General features: G+C 32.9%; 1 protein-coding gene and 1 pseudogene across 2 annotated transcripts; both read right to left on the bottom strand.

Moving 5' to 3' along the window:
* Positions 1 to 2,482: 2,482 nt before the first annotated feature.
* On the bottom strand, positions 2,483 to 6,239 carry LOC145624203 (uncharacterized). 2 transcript variants are annotated; one of them, XM_081677202.1, is made up of 4 exons: positions 3,548 to 6,239; positions 3,029 to 3,440; positions 2,878 to 2,937; positions 2,483 to 2,711 (listed from the first exon to the last, which is right to left on the bottom strand). In XM_081677202.1, exons 1-3 carry the CDS (start codon positions 6,204 to 6,206, stop codon positions 2,922 to 2,924), a joined length of 3,087 nt encoding a protein of 1,028 aa, XP_081533328.1. In that variant the 5' UTR covers positions 6,207 to 6,239; the 3' UTR covers positions 2,483 to 2,711; positions 2,878 to 2,921. The 2 variants fall into 2 exon arrangements, with proteins under 2 accessions (XP_081533328.1, XP_081533336.1); XM_081677210.1 differs by having other exon boundaries at positions 2,917 to 2,937.
* A 7,102-nt stretch (positions 6,240 to 13,341) lies between these two features.
* Positions 13,342 to 16,624, bottom strand: LOC145637636 (uncharacterized; annotated as a pseudogene).
* Positions 16,625 to 17,941: the final 1,317 nt, after the last annotated feature.

Below are 17,941 nucleotides of genomic sequence, written 5' to 3'. Positions count from 1 at the left end.
GGCATCAAACAAATTATAAAAACTCATCGTACAAGATAATTAAGAAAGGTTTGAGGAAGAGCCGAAGAGACGACCATCTATTACAAATACTCTATTAGACACGACTATACGTCTATATGGTTCCTTTTAAGCTAATACTTGGACAAAGTCACACACACATATAGACCAATTTCTTCTTGTTTTATTCAGAATTTATTAGCATACTTTTACAATTCGTCTATTATATGTCCGTATGTGCCAACTTCTAAGTAGCATGTAATTAATGTGCTCAAAAATGGAAATGATGTTAAATTTTTATTTTATTTTTTTTAAAAAAAATCACAAATTACTCTAACATAACCGAATGGTTGATCACTTTTTCCAGTTATCAGTGAAATTTCACTTATTGTTAATTGACTGATTTAAACCTTGCTTTTGCCTTTATAGTTTATACAACTCTACAAGTATATACTACAGTTCAATCTTGAAAGTGAATGAATATATATCTACAAAAAAAACCCTTATATAGTGAAATTTTACAGTAGTTTTTTGAAATTATATAGTGAAATTTTATAGTAGTCTTTTGAAATTGACATATTTTTTTGCCAATAGTTAATTATATTACTTTATTAATGGTACTACTTAGTAGTATCAACTTTTTTTTTTTGGTTAATTAAATTTTTAGTTTCATTTATGTAATTTTTATTCTTATTTTATAGTTTCTCAAAAAATATTTATTTTACGTTGAATTAAAATTTTCAAAATTTATATTTACATTGTAGATATTGTAAGAGTAATTGTGACCATTTTATAACGTGAAAAAAAGAACCGATAATATTATATATCATTAAACTAATATGGTAATCATTTTTCAAACGAATGCGGTAAAATCATTCATTTTATAAAAGGGTAATGCTATACATAGCCCTTAGGGCTATATATAAGCATTGAATTTAATCTTGAAAAATGTATAAAGTTAGGAATTCATGACAAAAACACGCGCAGATCGGTGTAATTAGTGTGTTTTTGTCATGATTTTCTAAATTTAAACAATTTTCAAGAGTAAATTAAATGATTATATGTAACCCTTAGGGCTATGTATAGCATTTTCCTTTATAAAATAAGAAAACTTTATTTTAATGATTCCATCTTTGACCGATTCGCTGTTAAGTATTTAGTTTTGAATTATTGTCTAATAATCCCATCTTTAATGTGCATTCTCACCTAAGATGGTCAGATGGTCCATTGGTAATATTTTGAATGGCCTGAATGTGCCTCATGGGCCCCGTTTGGCAATTACGAGTAACTTTAACAGTTTTAACTTTTAAGCGTGGTTTTCACGACACTATGTCTCTAGCCAATTTGGCCCATAATGTACTTCACTTATATAGTTGAACTTATAATATTTTTTTTTAATTATAATATTAAATATTATTTGAAAAAAATAAAGAAAACATGATGTTAATTAATCAATTGATTAGATAATTTAGGGAAAAGGTTAGAGAAAATGCCTTACGTAAGTGCAATTAGTGGATTAATTCAACTATTATCAATTAATTTACTAAAAAAAATTAAAATTAATGGATTAATTGGAAAAATTATCACACGAACTTGCATGCTGTTGGATTGTCTTTTCAAGAATAGAAGTTATAGAGTATAATTTTATGGAAATTTTGACAATTACCACCTTTTTTTTTTTTTTTTTTGAAAATTACCACCTTCTATTTTCAAAAACATCAAAAGTTACCACCTTCTTGCCCCCCAACTAGCACGTGACGTCATTTTGGGTCAATTCTTTCCCTTTCCTCCCTATTTCCCTCACATTTCTCATTCCTATTTGGATTCTCATCTCCCCTTTCACTTTTTTTTCCCCAAACCACCAATAATTTTCCTTTAATTTTGATTTGGAGGAGTGAATTGAAGAGTTTCTGAATTTTTGGGGGAAAATAAGTGAATGAGAAGGTAAGAATCGAGTTATGAAGAGAAATGGGAGAGAAATAGGGAGGAAAGGGAAAGAATGAGCCCAAAATGATGTCACGTGGTAGTTGAGAGGCAAGAAGGTAGTAACTTTTGATGTTTTTGAAAATAGAAGGTGGTAATTTTCAAAAAGAAAAATAGAAGGTGGTAATTGTTAAAATGGACATAACAGAAGGTGGTAATTGTCAAAATTTCCTAATTTTATTTTTCTTATTCTCATTTTTTACACAGTGAGCTGATTGGGTGATTACTCGATCGTCCAATTCAAGTAAATGCAGACGAAAACAAATACTGCGTAGATAATATTTGTTTTTAGTATTGCGACACCTATTTAAAAAAAAAAAAAAAAAAAAAAAAAAGAAAACTTTGAATCATTCAACTCAATAATCATCAGTCCTTTGATCATACATTTAACTTTAATGTATCAAAGGCTGCACACCCATCAGAAGATGTAAGTAAAATTTTTAATCTTATAACTATCTTCTTTTTGTTAGTAAGGGAAAAAAAACATAGCTAATATAGATACTTCGAATTAATAATTACTCTCTAATATCTTTATTCAATTTATAAATAATAGTACAAAGCATAGACTTCACTTCAGAAACAGAAATTAAAACTAGCAACTACGAACAACCATTAATATGATCTTGTTGTCTTTGGCTGGATAATATTGTGATAGGCCGGTAATTGAACTTCTCTTTTAGCTGCTAAACATAGCATGGACTGGATTTTATATGCGCTTGATACTGATGGACCTGGATAATCACTTATATTAGTTTTTCATAGTTGATTATTTTTCATAATCAGAAAATAATGTATACTCATTTTTTGAAATTATAATCTCGAACATAATATATCTTGCCTTCGAATAAAATTTAAGAAGTACTCCGTAATATATTGAATATGAAACAATATACTTACTTTGAATCAATATCTACTTGTCTTAGATTAGTCATATACCTTGTTTAACCGGCAACATCCCTGAAAGAGCTTAGAAAAATCAGTAAAGAAACTAAATTATACAGTGATGCCTCCATTAGGTACAATTAAATCTAATGTAAATAGTATGTACCTAATGTGCCTTGCACGGATGATATGTAGCTCTTTAAGCAGAACATCCCTTGTTACTTGTAACTCTCCGATAGCGTCTTCGATCTTCATTCGATCTTGTGGTGACTCTACTGAACATTTCACTCCGATTTCAACCACAGACCTTATGCACTTCATTTTCCTTTCATTCTCTGCCAAAAGTTCGCCATCATTTCCTTCACTAGCATTATCAGTGCCATCATCTAAGAGCCTTGGGTCAATGATGTTTATCAATTGATTAGGCGATAATGTTGCTGATTTAGCATAAGTATGCAGGTCTAAACCTCCTTCGAACATCCTATCAGTGGGATTTTTGGAAGTCATCAACTCTAACAACACAATGCCGTAACTGTATACGTCACCTTTCTTAGAAACCATGCTTCCCACACCATACTCTGTTAAAAAATTATCATCAAAGCAGAGAAAATATACACTTGTTAAAAAAATTAAAGACAAAATGAAGATTGAACCTATTGGAATTGTGTCATTGTTTTGTTCTTACCTGGAGCGGCATATCCAACTGTTCCCTTGACTGCAACAGAGCTACTGTTATTTTCACTTGCACGTAAATGAAACCTTGCCAACCCAAAGTCCCCAACATGAGCAACCATGTCATTGTCGAGCAGAATGTTACTTGGTTTTAGGTCGCAATGAATGATAGGTTCAGCACAATCATTGTGCAGATAATCCAGAGCACTCGCCACATCAATTGCAATCTCTACCCTTTCAAGTAGACTTAGGGTTCTCAAATTTGGATCCGTGTGAATCCATTGATGTAGACTTCCATTTGTCATGAACTCATACACCAAAGCCTTGAAATCGTTGCCTTGAAAGTCAGTACTCGAGCAAACAGTGACAATTTCAAGAAGGTTCCTATGTCGGATACTTCTTAATGCTTCACACTCGGCCATGAAACTTTTGGTAGCTCCTCTTTGTTCAAGACTGATAACTTTAACAGCCACAACCATGTTACTCTCTGGATCAAGGACTCCTTTGAAAACAGACCCAAAACGACCCGCACCAAGTAAATTAGCTTCCGAAAATCTGTCAGTTGCTTTGAGCAGCATGTGATAAGACACTTTTGAAAAGGGCTCTACCATGTTCAACTCTGATCCTCCAGATTTTTTATTTTGTATCCGCCTTGAGCCAAGTAGGAAGTACACTAATGACAATATGGACACACCCACAACCAGAGAAGCTACCGCAATGATCACAATCACAACTACTGACAATTTACCCTTCTTTCTTTTCGGTGTAGGATAGAGAGGACATGTTGGCAAGTGAAGCTCTGGAATCCCTCCACAAAGCTTGTTATTCCCAAGAATTGAGAATGCACTAATATTTGCAAAAACCCCTTCTTTAGGGATCTTTCCCTCAAAATTATTGAAAGACAAATCCAGTTTTATCAAGGAGAAATTTGCCAAGAAACTTGGAATTGGACCAGACAACTTATTATGAGAGAGATTCATAGTACTCATACTGGCTAAAGACTTAAAAGATTTGGGGATAGATCCACTAAAAAAGTTTCCTCCCAAGTCTAGCTCAATAAGGCCAATGCAACTACTCAAGCCTATAGGAAGCTCCCCATAAAATCCATTTTCTGACAAATCCAACCAAACTAAATTCTTCAATTGCTCAATCTCCATAGGGATAATTCCTTGTAGATTGTTATGATCTAAATGTAGCTCGACCAACATTGAAGTCGCGTCGAATAGTTGAGGAGGAACAAATCCACTAAGGTTGTTTTGTGAAAGAGATAGATACAATAAATTCCCTAACTCTCCTAGACTCGAGGGTATGATCCCTTTGAAGCTATTCTTGTCCAAATAGAGCTGACTCAACCGTGACAAATTTCCCAATGAAAATGGAATCTTGCCAATAAGATGATTGTTATCACAGTAAAAGGCTTCTAAATTTCTTAGCTTTCCGATTTGTGGTGGAAGGTTTCCGGACAAATGATTGTGTTCTAAATCTAGTCGCTTCAAGTTAATGAGGTTAAATAACCCCGTTGGAATACTTCCTATAATTTGATTTCTACCAAAAGATACTTCAGTTAGACTACTTGACAAGTTGCCAAGATAATGAGGTAGGACTCCTCCAAAGTTGTTATTGGCACATCCTAGAAGTTTCAATTGGCTACAATTAGCAAGCGTTTGTAAAAAACTTAAGTCATCAGCTTCTCTTGTTCCCAAATAGTTATCTGCAATATCTAGCCACCTAAGACCAGGCATGTTTCTAGCACTAAACATGAATTTTCCCGTGAAATTGTTAGAATATATACTTAGTTCCTCAAGATGAGTAAGGTTTGAAAGTGATATTGGAACATGACCATGGAAGGAATTCCCATTTATTTTGAAATAAGTGAGTTGAGGAAGACTAAATCCGATATCTAATGGAAGAGTTCCTTGGAGTCGATTCAACTCCAAATCAAAGACTCGAAGAGATGATAAATTGTATAAAGGAGGAATATTACCTGAAATCATATTTTGTGCAAGGGCGATGTATGTTAAATTTTGGAGTACTCCAATGTTGTCTGGAATGCTTCCTTGGAACGAATTATAGGGTGCAGATAACATTTGCAAGGATGTCATATTGATAACAACCGTGTTGAGTAGGTCACCGGTGAGTTGGTTACTCTCGATTGCTAACTGCTCTAAGTTGGTTAGAAGACCAAATTGAGGTGGGATGGCTCCGGTAAGATAGTTATGGGCAAGACTTATCTTCCTCAGTCTCAGGCAGCGAGATATGTTGCCCGGGATTTCACCTTCAAAGGAGTTTACTCCTAATACTAGAGACCTTAATCTAAGTAGATGGCCAATTTGAGGTGGAATGTAGCCTCTAAAAGCATTATTGGACAAGCGGAGATAATGAAGGAAACTCAAGTTGCCTACATAAGGTGATAAAGTTCCCACCAAACCGTTGTTTGCAAGATCTAATTCAACTACTCGATGTGGATGCTTAACACCACAAATAACACCCGACCATTGACAGTGAGGGACGGAGTTATTCCAAGAGCTCAAAACCCCTCGAGGGTCCTCACTAATTTCGGATTTAATTGCTAAGAGGGCAACACGGTCTACATTATTTGTAGGCAAGACGGTGTAAAACAGGATTAAGAAATGGATAAACAAAATGACTAGAGAGGCAAAAATGAGATTCATAACTAAGTTTGATATATATGAATTATTTCAAGAAGTAGAATAGGCTTGGTAGCGTAGTATGCGTATCAATGTGCACTTATATAAGCACATAAGTTGTAGTACAAAGACGCGGTAAAGAATACAAATATAGAATGTTCAAATGCGTGGTCTATCATAGTCAAGACTCAAGAGATTACCTTCGAAGAGGGTAACTAAGTACCCCATCTTATGGAGCAATCAATGAAGACCCGTGATTATTGGTCAAGATTATGATGGTTTTGTAGAAGCTTGGCTTTTGTTCATACAATAAAGTCTCACTTCATTGTTCATTTAAATTACTTATTAACTCCATCCTTTTTATGCAATCAAGGTAACAACTGTGCACAAACTCTGTTAGATTAAGAGATCAAGGCATCACCAAGCCCGACTAGACACTAAAATTTAAGATTATGTCAGACTAAATTTTAAATACCACCCTTTTAAGATAAAATAAATAAATAAATAAATAAATAAATAAAAATAAATAAATCCTACACTAATTATATCTAATTTATTATTTTTTTCTTTTAAAATAAAAAGTTGTTATCAAGACACAATGAATACTTTGTAATTCCTTAAAAAAAATGAATACTTTGTAATTTAATAGCATGATTCTTATTTTCTTAATAGTCTATAAATATAGCATCTGACAATATTCAATACATGTATCTATTGATGTCTTGATGATGCATAACTCTTTAATTTTTACTCCGTATTATATATATATATATATATATATATATATATATATATATATATATATATATATATATATAGAGAGAGAGAGAGAGAGAGAGAGAGAGAGAGAGAGAGAGAGAGAGAGAGAGCATATTACAATCTCCTAAGTAGTACTCCACTGCACCTACCAAATAATAATTTGTATTTTTTTTTTTTTGACATCATAGTAATTTGATGTCAATATATGATGTATATAACATTGACTATCAATTTTTTATGAGAGTTAGAGATAGCTCAAGTGGTTAGACTTTCCATCCTGATCTCATCAAGCGCCTTGTGGCTATCTAAAGACCAAAAATTATCAATTTTTTATATTCAGTAAAAGTAATTTTAAGTGTAATAAAATTATTTAAATTAAGTGAAAAATTATTTGATTTTAATAAAAATATTTGTTTAGTAAAAAATTAAGGTGAATAGAACAAAAATTTAGTGATATTGCATTTCTAAAATTTCCCATCTTTTTAATAAATGTTGATTATGTGCGATTTTTATTTTCATAACTATAATTTTAGTTTTCATTTTGGAGAATCATAGGGATGTTATGATTTGGGTTTTGGAAACCTAGAATACATACTACATCTTTACTTTTCTTAAATTATATAGATGTATGTGTCAATTATATGAATGGTTTACTTTGTCTTGAAAAAAAAATTCCATAATATTAATTTCATCCATTTACAAATAATCTTTTTGCCCAATTTAACTACATATGTTAAGGATTGTATTAAGGTGATGTCCCTGTTTGGTAATTAGCTGGTAGCTGGTTATAATAGCTGGTTTAACTAGCTGGTTATAGTAGCTGGATTGACTAGCTGGTTATAATTAGCTGATTGTATAAAAATGTTTGGTAAATAGCTTTTAATTGTTAGCTGTTTTAGTGTATTTAAGAAACAAAAAGTTAATTGTACAATAAGCTAATTTTAAAAATCTCTTATAATGAGCTTTTTCTAAAAGAGTTTTTTGAGCCCAAAAAACTCTTTTAATAAGCTATATATCAAACACCCAAATTAGCTTTTTTAATTGGTCAAACATCTAATTGGACAAAATAAGCTAAAAGCTCTTTAAAAAGTTTTTTACCAAACACACCCGTATAGTAGTATCTTACTATCTTTGTATATAAAATGGAAGAAAACTAGTGGGTGAGAAAAATCCACTTTACATAAGGTGCAAAACTATGCATGGACTTTAGATTCAGAAAAAGTACACCGTAGTGCCCATACTACCGTAGCTAAGGAGGTAGACACAAAGATCAGCATTATTATTGATAGAAAGTCATCAACTCATTTATCGGGGTCAGCAGACAAAGAAAATACGAGTCATGTACTACCGTCAACGTACTCTATAATTATATACTTCCAAGTCTTCTACTCCATTGAACACGGTATGCATGGCTGCATGCATTCCTGCTATTATTCAATTAAACTACTAGGAAAGTAGGAAATTAAAATTATTTGCTTTTTTTTTTTTTTTTTTTTTTATTATTGGTTTTTATCAATTCTAATGTAGTCTACTTTTGACTACTACAATTTTTTTAAATGGACAGTTGAGGACTTGTTTGACATCATTTTTTGTTTTTAGTTTCCTGTTTTTTTGAAAACCAAAAATCATAAAACAAAAACAGAAAACAAGAAAAAGGTGTTTCCACTTTTCTCTTGTCAGTTTTCAAAATTATTATGATTTTAATAAGTTTAAATATTTTTTCATTCATTATCGGACATATATCATATACTTTTTAAAAACTAAAAACTAAAAAACAGAAAACCACAGCAATGCCAAACGAACCCTAAGTTTTTTTGTTTTTCGATTTATTTTTAAATAAAAAATTATTTTTTTTATTATTATACACATTTTTTTTATTTTCAGAATTTCAAAAATATTAAAAATAATTTTTGGAAGATAAAAATATATTTAAAATAATTAAAAAATATTTTTAATTAAAAATAAATCAAAAATAAATAATCTTAGCCTTCCATTAAAAAAAAAATAATAATAATTGTAGTCAAAAGCCATAAGATTACAGTAAAATCATCAGTTTTATCTATGTTTTTCTAGTTCAATAAAAATAAGCTCTCTCTCTCTTTTTTTTTATAATTTTTTTTATAGGAATAAAAATAAGTTCACTCCAATTAAATCTAAAACTTTTTTGGTAAAATGGAATCTAAAAATCCAACCTTTGTATGGTCTTTCTATAAAAATCCAACCTTCCATTAATCTTATAAAAATCCAACCTATTTAGGGGTATTTTTACCCCTTTTTATAGACAAATGAGAGGCCAAAAAGTGGCCCAATTATAAGCCGACACGTGGCATCCTGCTCAGCTAAATAAATGTCAATAAGAGCATGACACGTAGCCTAAAGAGAGATATAAGAAAATGAAGGGCTCAAAGCCCATTAAGGAAACATGCCTAGCATAAAAGAAACCCTAATACACGTGTCAACCACGTATAGGGCAGTCAATCTTCCTAGGTTATGAAATACTAGGAGCACGATCTCCCACTTCCTTATAAATACCCCCATCATTTCATGATGGAAGAGGAGGATACACAATTCCCAAAGGTACAATGCCCAAAATATGCTCTCACTTCTATCTACTTTCTCTCTCTAAAATTTCGTTTTCCGGTCACTAACTTGATCGTCGCAGGAGAATCTCCGGCACATCGGAGATCCGTTGTTTTGCAGGTAATTAGGCCGTACGAGTGTTGCATCCCAGATCTGTCTCCCACGGGAATCCATACCCCCCTTTCGGGTTATCCAAAAAATGCTACAAACACAACCTTTATACCCCACCTTCTCCAACTGATTCGTTTGACCTTTAACCTATTAAACAGGTTAAAAAGTTTTTTTTTTATCTCTTAATTTCTCTTCTCACTCCTCCTCTTTCTCTCTCCTCTCTCCTAATAAACAAAAACAACCCATCAATCCACCAATTTCGCCACCACAACAACCAACCACAAAACTGGAAACAACCCCAACAACCCACCATAAAACGGAAACAACCCACCACCTGCCGCCTCGAAACCCACGGTGCGACCCCCCTGCTGCTCTGATACCCAACCCTGATCCCAAAATACACCTCTAATGACTTTCCCTCTCCTCTATGTACCACCGCATCAATTTCGTGACATTCCGACGTTTTTCGGCGACGATTTTGATTCTTGGATGGTCGGTTTCAAAGCCATCAAAGGTTGTCTGTGGGTGGGTATTTTCATGCTAGTTCGGTTTCATGGGTTAGGTGGTCGTGTTTCGTGGAAGGGGGTTTAATGGGTTGCGATTTAATGGACGGAGGAAGGGGGTTTCATGGGTTTCGTGGAGGACCAGACTACTGAGATTAATTTTGATGAAATCAATCCTGTATTCAACCTAAAATGGTGGAGGACCAGACTACTGGGCGTGTGTGTTGGTGGCGTGGAGGTGGAGTTGGTGGCTGAGCGGTGGAGTTGGTGTCTCTGCGTTTTTGTTGGTGGTTGGGCGTGTGTGTTGGTGGCAGGGGAAGGTGGTGGTGGTATGCGTTGGGTTCCAGTGGGCTGTGCGTTTTTGTTGGTGGCGTGTGGGTTGGGTTCCGATGGGCGGTGGCCGCGCAGGGGAGAGAGGGGGAGAGGGAGTAGTGGCAGGGAAAGGTGGCGGTGGTGGCAGGAGAAGGTGGTGGTGGTGTAAAAGGGGATTTGGATTTTTTTTCTTTTTCTTTTAATTATTTTTGTGTTTTTAATAATTAAAAAGATAATTGACCTATTATTAGCTAACAAGGCGCATATAACTTACAAAAATCGGTCATCAACAGGTAATGGATCTTTAAATAAGCAGGTGGGTTATGAAGGTTGGATTTTTAAGAGAAGACCGAACAAAAGTTGGATTTTTAATTTTCATTTTTCCAACTTTTTTTTATCCAAAATGAAAAAATAGGAAGACAAGAAAATCAAGATCATAAAATTTTAGGAGGTGTTTGGTATAAACCTCGTAAATGAAACCGAAAGGATTCAAATAAGTAGGAAAAAAGGGTAATGATAAACGTTACCCTTACTATATGTTTGGTATCCTAGTGGAATGGAAACAATTTGAATAGATTGTGATTAAGGAAACCTATTTTGTTTCCACTAGTTTGTCAGGAGTAACATTCATTGCTTAATCGATCATCAGCTCAAGCATTATAATAATAACTCCACAAATTAAATACACACGAGTTCACTGAACTTTGAGTAAGATATAATACTCCCTTCGTGTTTTTTTAAGTGTTACACTTTCTATTTTTGGCCGTGTTTTTTTAAGTATTACACTTCCTTTTTTGGCAAAAAGCTACATTAAAATATTATATTTCTCTCCTCTCATGGTCCCCACCTAAACCCACTACTACTTTTTTATTATATATTTCCTCTCACATTCATTACTTTTCAATAAACTATTAACTCCACTATCTTTCTTTTATATTTTTTTAATACTCCAACTACTCCACTAACCTTTTATTTTATTTAAATCAATTAAATTGTCTAAAACTATGTGCCGGTCAAAATGTAACACTTGAAAAAACACGGAAGGAGCATCAAACCAAGACAAGCAAACGGAGCACTATTTAAAATTCAATGTTGAATCATTTTAACTCTAGCTACTTTATCAGTCCTTTAATCATACATGAGCTTACCAAGTATCAAACCTTGTAAAAAGCTCATTCGAAAAAATTGAAAACGAGTATATGAAAATTGCTTGGGCATATCAATTTCGAAACGCTACACATCCAATAGATGTATGTAAATTTTTTGATCTTATAAATCTGTTGCTTTTAATACTACTAGGGTATCCTACGCGCGCGATGCACGCGAAAGAGTTAGCTCTTGCATAGAAGTTGTATTAGCGTGTAGTTACACCTCTGGTTTGGGTGGTAGACCTGGTAGTTTTAATACGTACTATTTGGTTTATGTGCCAATATAGTGGTTTTGTAGAAGTATAAAAAAAAGCCACCTAAATCTTTAATGACAATTATTTTTTAAAACCCTCAAAAGTTTGACAGTGTTATTTCAAAATTATTATTAAATAATATTTAATTGATTTGCATCACTTCATATCTTAAGCTAGTTTAGAACTCTTAATTGATTTGTGTGATTCAATAATACTTAACGTATTTTTTCTTCAAACGAATTTTTTTTAACTTGGTCATACGGAGTAATAATATGTGAAATGTTCGTTGCAGCTATACACTTAATAATGTAAGTTCAATGTTCTACGACCATCTAATATCTATATCTATATCTAATACTAAAGCAATAACCACTTAGTTATATTTTTCCTCTTAAATTAACTCCATATTTAATACATTTTTTTTTCTATCATCGATGTCTCTCGATTTTAGGATTTTAAAGTTATTTATACTTCTTGATAACATCTGCTCGAATATCATTATTTAATATGAATGTCATTTAAATTCCACGTTTTTTATGTGCGTGCCATCAAATAATGTACAATTGAAAAGCTAATAAACCTTAACAATATTTGTAATTAAAGGACAACATAATTGTAAATAAGAAGAGCAATCACGAAGGAGTAAAAATAAATCATCTCGTGGTAATAAACAAAATCTTCGTACATACAATTTTTTTCCTTTTTAAATAATAATAATAGCATATGAAGTGCAAAACATTATAATTATTTTATTTAAAAAAAAGGCATTATAAGTTTTTGTTAAAAAAAAACTTTTTATTAATTGATGGTATGTTTAATGAAAAAAAACCAATTAAATATATTAATGAGAGTAAACATATTAATGAGGGTAAAAAAGTAAATATACATTTTTGTACACAATTTTTTACATATTTTTTAGGGTATAGTTGGTAGCACACTATTCCTAAGAGTTATTTTCTACTTTTTATAAGGTAGGGAAATAGGAAAAAAGGTGTACATGCTAAGATAATTAAATACTTTGAATTAATTACTCTTTAAATCGTTCTCCATTGTATGCATTTAGTACAATGTACAGATTTTACACACTACAGAAACCGAAAAATAGCAACTATGAACAACCTTTAATATGATCTTGTTCTCCCGAATGGATAGTATAGTAGTGATAAGCCGATAACTAAACTTCACTTTGAGTTGCTTTGATTAGCTTAGGCTGGATATTGTACGTGCTTGATACTGCTGGACCTGGAAGATCACTTAATTTATTATTATTATTATTATTATTATTATTATTATTATTATTATTATTATTATTTTTTCATAATCAGAAAATAATGTATATACTCTGTATTAGTTACATCATGATCTTTAATATAATACACTTTGCCTTTGATACATTGTACGTAGTAATAATAGATTGACAGTAAAACCAAAAGCTTACTCTGAATCAATTTTCTGTCTATGTCTTGGATTAGTCATATAATACGGTGTTTATTTAACCAGCAAGATCCCTGAAAGAGCTTAGAAAAATTAGTAAGGGAATATAATGATACCAAAGAATTAAATCTAATGTAAATTGTATATTTTTGTGTACCTCGTAATGTGCATTGCACGGATGATATGTAGTTCTTTAAGGAGAACATCCCTTGTTACTTGTAACTCTTCAATCGCATCTTCAATCCTCATTCGATCTTGTGGTGACTCTACGGAACATTTCACTCCGATTTCAATGACAGACCTTATGCACTTCATTTTTCTTTCATTTTCTGCTAAAACTTCACCTTCGTTTCCTTCACTTAAATTACCAACGTCATTATCTAACAGCCTTGGGTCAATGATGTTTATCAATTGATTAGGCAATGTTGCTGATTTAGCATAAGTATGCAGGTCTAAACCTCCTTCGAACATCCTATCAGTGGGATTTTTGGAAGTCGTCAACTCTAACAGCACAATGCCATAGCTGTAAACATCACCTTCCTTAGAAACCATGCTTCCCATACCATACTCTGTTTAAAAACAGAGCTTATTAAAGTAGAGAAAAGATATATACATTTATTTTTTTTAAAAAAAAAACAGATAAAAAGATTGAACATAGTATAGTGTTAATCCATATTATTTTGTTCTTACCTGGAGCGGCATACCCAACTGTTCCCTTGACTGTAACTGAGCTGCTATTATTTGCACTTGCACGTAAATGGAATCTTGCTAACCCAAATTCCCCAACATGAGAAACCATGTCATCATCGAGGAGAATGTTGCTTGGTTTTAGGTCACAATGAATGATAGGTTCGTCACAATCATTGTGCAGATAATCCAGTGCACTCGCCACATCAATTGCAATCTCTACCCTTTGAAGTAGACTTAAGGTTCTCAAATTTGGATCCATGTGAATCCAATGATGAAGACTTCCATTAGTCATATACTCGTACACCAAAGCCTTGAAATCATTGCCTTGAAAGTCAGTACTCGAGCAAACCGTGACAATCTTAAGAAGGTTCCTATGACGGAGACTTCTTAATGCTTCACACTCAGCCATGAAACTTTTGGCAGCTCCTCTCTGTTCAAGTCTGATAACTTTAATAGCTACAACCATATTACTCTCTAGAGCAAGGACCCCTTTGTAAACAGACCCAAAATGACCCGCACTAAGTAAGTTTGCTTCCGAAAAGCTATCAGTTGCTTTGAGAAGCATATCGTAAGATACTTTGGAGAAGGGCTCTTTCAAGTTCATACCCGATCCATGTGACAATTTGTTTTGTTTTCTCCTGGAACAAAGTAGGAAGTACACTAATGATAATATGGACACACTTACAACTAAAGAAGCTATTGAAATTGTCACAATCTCGACACTAGATAAATTATTACCCTTATATTTAGACCCTCTATTATCCGAAGTAGATTTGGGCAAACACCTTGGCAAATGAAGGTTAGGAACTCCTCCACAAAGTTGATTGTTCCCGGAAATATTGAGAGCATTTAAATTTGCAAAAGCCCCTTTTGTAGGAACCTCTCCTTGGAAGTTATTGAAGGACAAATCTATTGTCATCAACGGAAACCTGGACAAGAAATTTGGAATATGACCAGAAAGATTGTTATGCGCTAAATTTAAATAACTCAAACTAGTTAATGACTTGAATGAGTCAGGGACGGATCCAGTAAAGAAGTTAGCTCCCAAATCTATAACATCAATGGCGGTGCAGCTTCCAAGGCTCTACTAGGAAACTCCCCAGAGAATGCATTTTCGTGTATGACAAATTGAACTAAATTTTTTATCTGACCGATTTCTTCTGGGATTTCACCTTGTAATTGATTGCTATCCAAGTAAAAATAAATCAAGGTCGAAGAAGAAAGAAATAATTGAGAAGGTACTAGTCCGGTGAGGTTGTTTTGGCTTAGATACAAGTCTAACAAATTTGTACACTGCCCAAGACTCGACGGTATCATGCCATTGAAGTTGTTTTCACCCAACCACAATGAACTCAACCGCAACAAATTTCCAATCGAGTCAGGAATACTTCCTGTGAGACGATTGCCTATACAAGAAAATATTTCTAGTTTTGCTAGCTTTCCGATTTGAGGTGAAAGATGTCCGGTCAGTAGGTTTCCTTGTAAGTTTATTCGTCTTAAGCCAACGAGGTTAAACAATCCTAGTGGAATACTCCCATAAATTTGGTTTGTTCCCAAATCTAATTCTTCTAGTGTAGTGGACAAGTTACCAAGATAACCAGGTAAGATTCCACCCATGTAATTTGATTTAAATCCTAGTCTTATTAATTGACTACAATTCAAAAGACTTTGTAAAAAGCTCAAATCATCAGCTTCTCCTGTTCCTAAAATATTATTGGAGATTTCTAAAACTTTCAAATCAGGCATATTTTTTGCATCAAACACAAATTTGCCAGAGAAGTTGTTATAATATAAATTAAGATTCACAAGCCGAGTAAGGTTCGAGAGAGAGGCAGGGAGGTTTCCATGGAAGGAATTATTACCTAAGTGGAGTGTTGTAAGGTGAGGAAGTCGAAACCCGATATCAAAGGGAAGAGTTCCTTGGAGTTGATTAAAGCTTAAATCAACCACTTGAAGATGAGAAAGATTGTAAAAGGAAGAAGGGATAGTACCTGAAAAATTATTTCCTCCAATAGAAAAGTATGACATATTTTGGAATGACGCTCCAATGTTTTCCGGAATGGTTCCTTGAAAGGAATTTAAACCTGCAGACAGTGTTTGTAATGAGTTCATTTTCATGGCAACCGCGTTAAGAAGGTCACCCGTAAGGTGATTTTTATGGATTGACAAGTCTATCAAGTTAGACAGGAGGCCGAGTTGAGATGGAATAGTTCCACTAAGACGGTTATTTCCTAGAATAAGTATCTTAAGGTTCAAACAACGAGATATGTTGGATGGTATTTGGCCTTCGAAGGTGTTATTGGATAATCCTAGATATCTTAACCTCCGAAGGAATTGTTGTTTAAATTTATACGATGTAGGAAACTTAAGTTACCAACATAAGGTGATAAAGTTCCCGCCAAATCTTTAGAAGATAGATCTAAACCAACGACTCGATGTGGATGTGGATGCTTGGTGCCACAAGTGACACCTTGCCCCTTACAAATAGGAATGGAGTCATTCCAAGAGTTTAATACTCCATGAGGGTCTAAAGTTATTCGAGACTTAATCGCCAAGAGGGCGACACGATCTACACTATTAGGCATTACATAGTAGATGAGGCTTAAGAAATGGATCGTCACAATGCACAAGTAAGGGAAGATGAGATTCATGGCACACTTGGTTTTTGTTGTACTAGGTGTTTTATGATGTGCATTAATGGTTGTTGGATATGCTTACATATATAGAGAGGAATTACTTGTTGGGTTAATAATTAATTGATGGTGGAAGACCTATATGAGTCAATTCTAAGTGGCTGCCTTCTAGAATTAATATCAAAATATACATATTTAATAAATACAAGATGATCTTAATAATTGCTAATTTGCTAGTGGAATAATATCAAGCAAAGTCAAAGAAATTATTTTGGAATACTCTTATAGTAAAGTAAAAATACTCTTATAACTTTTCACCTTTGAAAAGTTTTTTTTCTTGTTTATCCATCATGTCATCCACTTTTATTTTCAACTATAACTATTATTGTATTCCCTGCGTTTTTAAATATTTGGTTATTTCTCCATGTGCGGAGTTTTTGGAGAATTTGAAGAAAATAATAAAATATGGAGTTAGTGGGGTAGTAGAAAGAATAAAAATTGTAAAAAGCAAAAGTAGTTGAGAAAATTGGAGGAGAGATAATATGAAATTAATAAAATATGATTTATGTTGTTGGGTTCACTAGGTGAGAAAAATGAATAAAATATAAAAAGCTTTCCAAATAAGGAAATGGAAGAAGAATTTACAAACAGCCGAAAAAGGAAAGTGGAGTTAAAGTGAAAAGAAAATGCATGTTATAGAATTATAAAGAACATTGTATAGAAATGTTAAAAAAACATTTAGTTAAAGTGAAAAGAACATATTATAGAATGGTAAAGAACATAACATGCTGTTAAATAATATTCTTTATCTTTATGTTCTTTGATTGTCAGTATAATGTACTTTTACATAATGTTAATTGTTTATTTTGAAATGTTCTTTGAATTTTGTCTATAGATTATGGTGGTTGAATAAAAATAATGTTCATTATATTATATTATATTATCATTAGAGGTGATAAAAAATTCGGGTCGAACCGGGCTTTAACATAATATCTCGTGCCCAAACCCGGAAAATGTAGCAGGCTTTTCGGGCTTTTTTCGGGCCGAGTTTGAATTTTTAATTAAAAATGCATTTTTAGGCTTGCCCAAACCCACCCTATTTTCGGGCCTGATCGAGTCGGGCTGAAGTTGATCACCTCTAATTATAATGTTCTTTATTAATATTACGGATGTTCTTTAGATATATATAATGAACATAAATTTGGAATTTTTTTTACAAAATAGCTATATGTTTTTTACAAAAAAAATATATATGTTTATTACAATACAACTATATATGATATTCTTTATAAAATAGGTAAATGTTCTTTACTAAACAACTAAATGTTCATTCCG

Source organism: Chenopodium album, chromosome 1 (genome assembly GCF_948465745.1).
Source record: "Chenopodium album chromosome 1, dcCheAlbu1.1, whole genome shotgun sequence".
Taxonomy (NCBI): Eukaryota; Viridiplantae; Streptophyta; class Magnoliopsida; order Caryophyllales; family Amaranthaceae; genus Chenopodium; species Chenopodium album.
This window is presented reverse-complemented; position numbering and strand designations above follow the sequence as displayed.

What these genes read in the sequence shown, in the direction of transcription:
- LOC145624203 (XM_081677202.1), bottom strand. Translation starts at nt 6,206, where the DNA reads ATGAATCTCATTTTTGCCTCTCTAGTCATTTTGTTTATCCATTTCTTA. An exon ending in AGTTGGATATGCCGCTCCAG is followed by an intron (nt 3,441 to 3,547) that starts GTAAGAACAAAA and finishes ATTTTTTAACAG; the next exon opens with AGTATGGTGTGGGAAGCATG.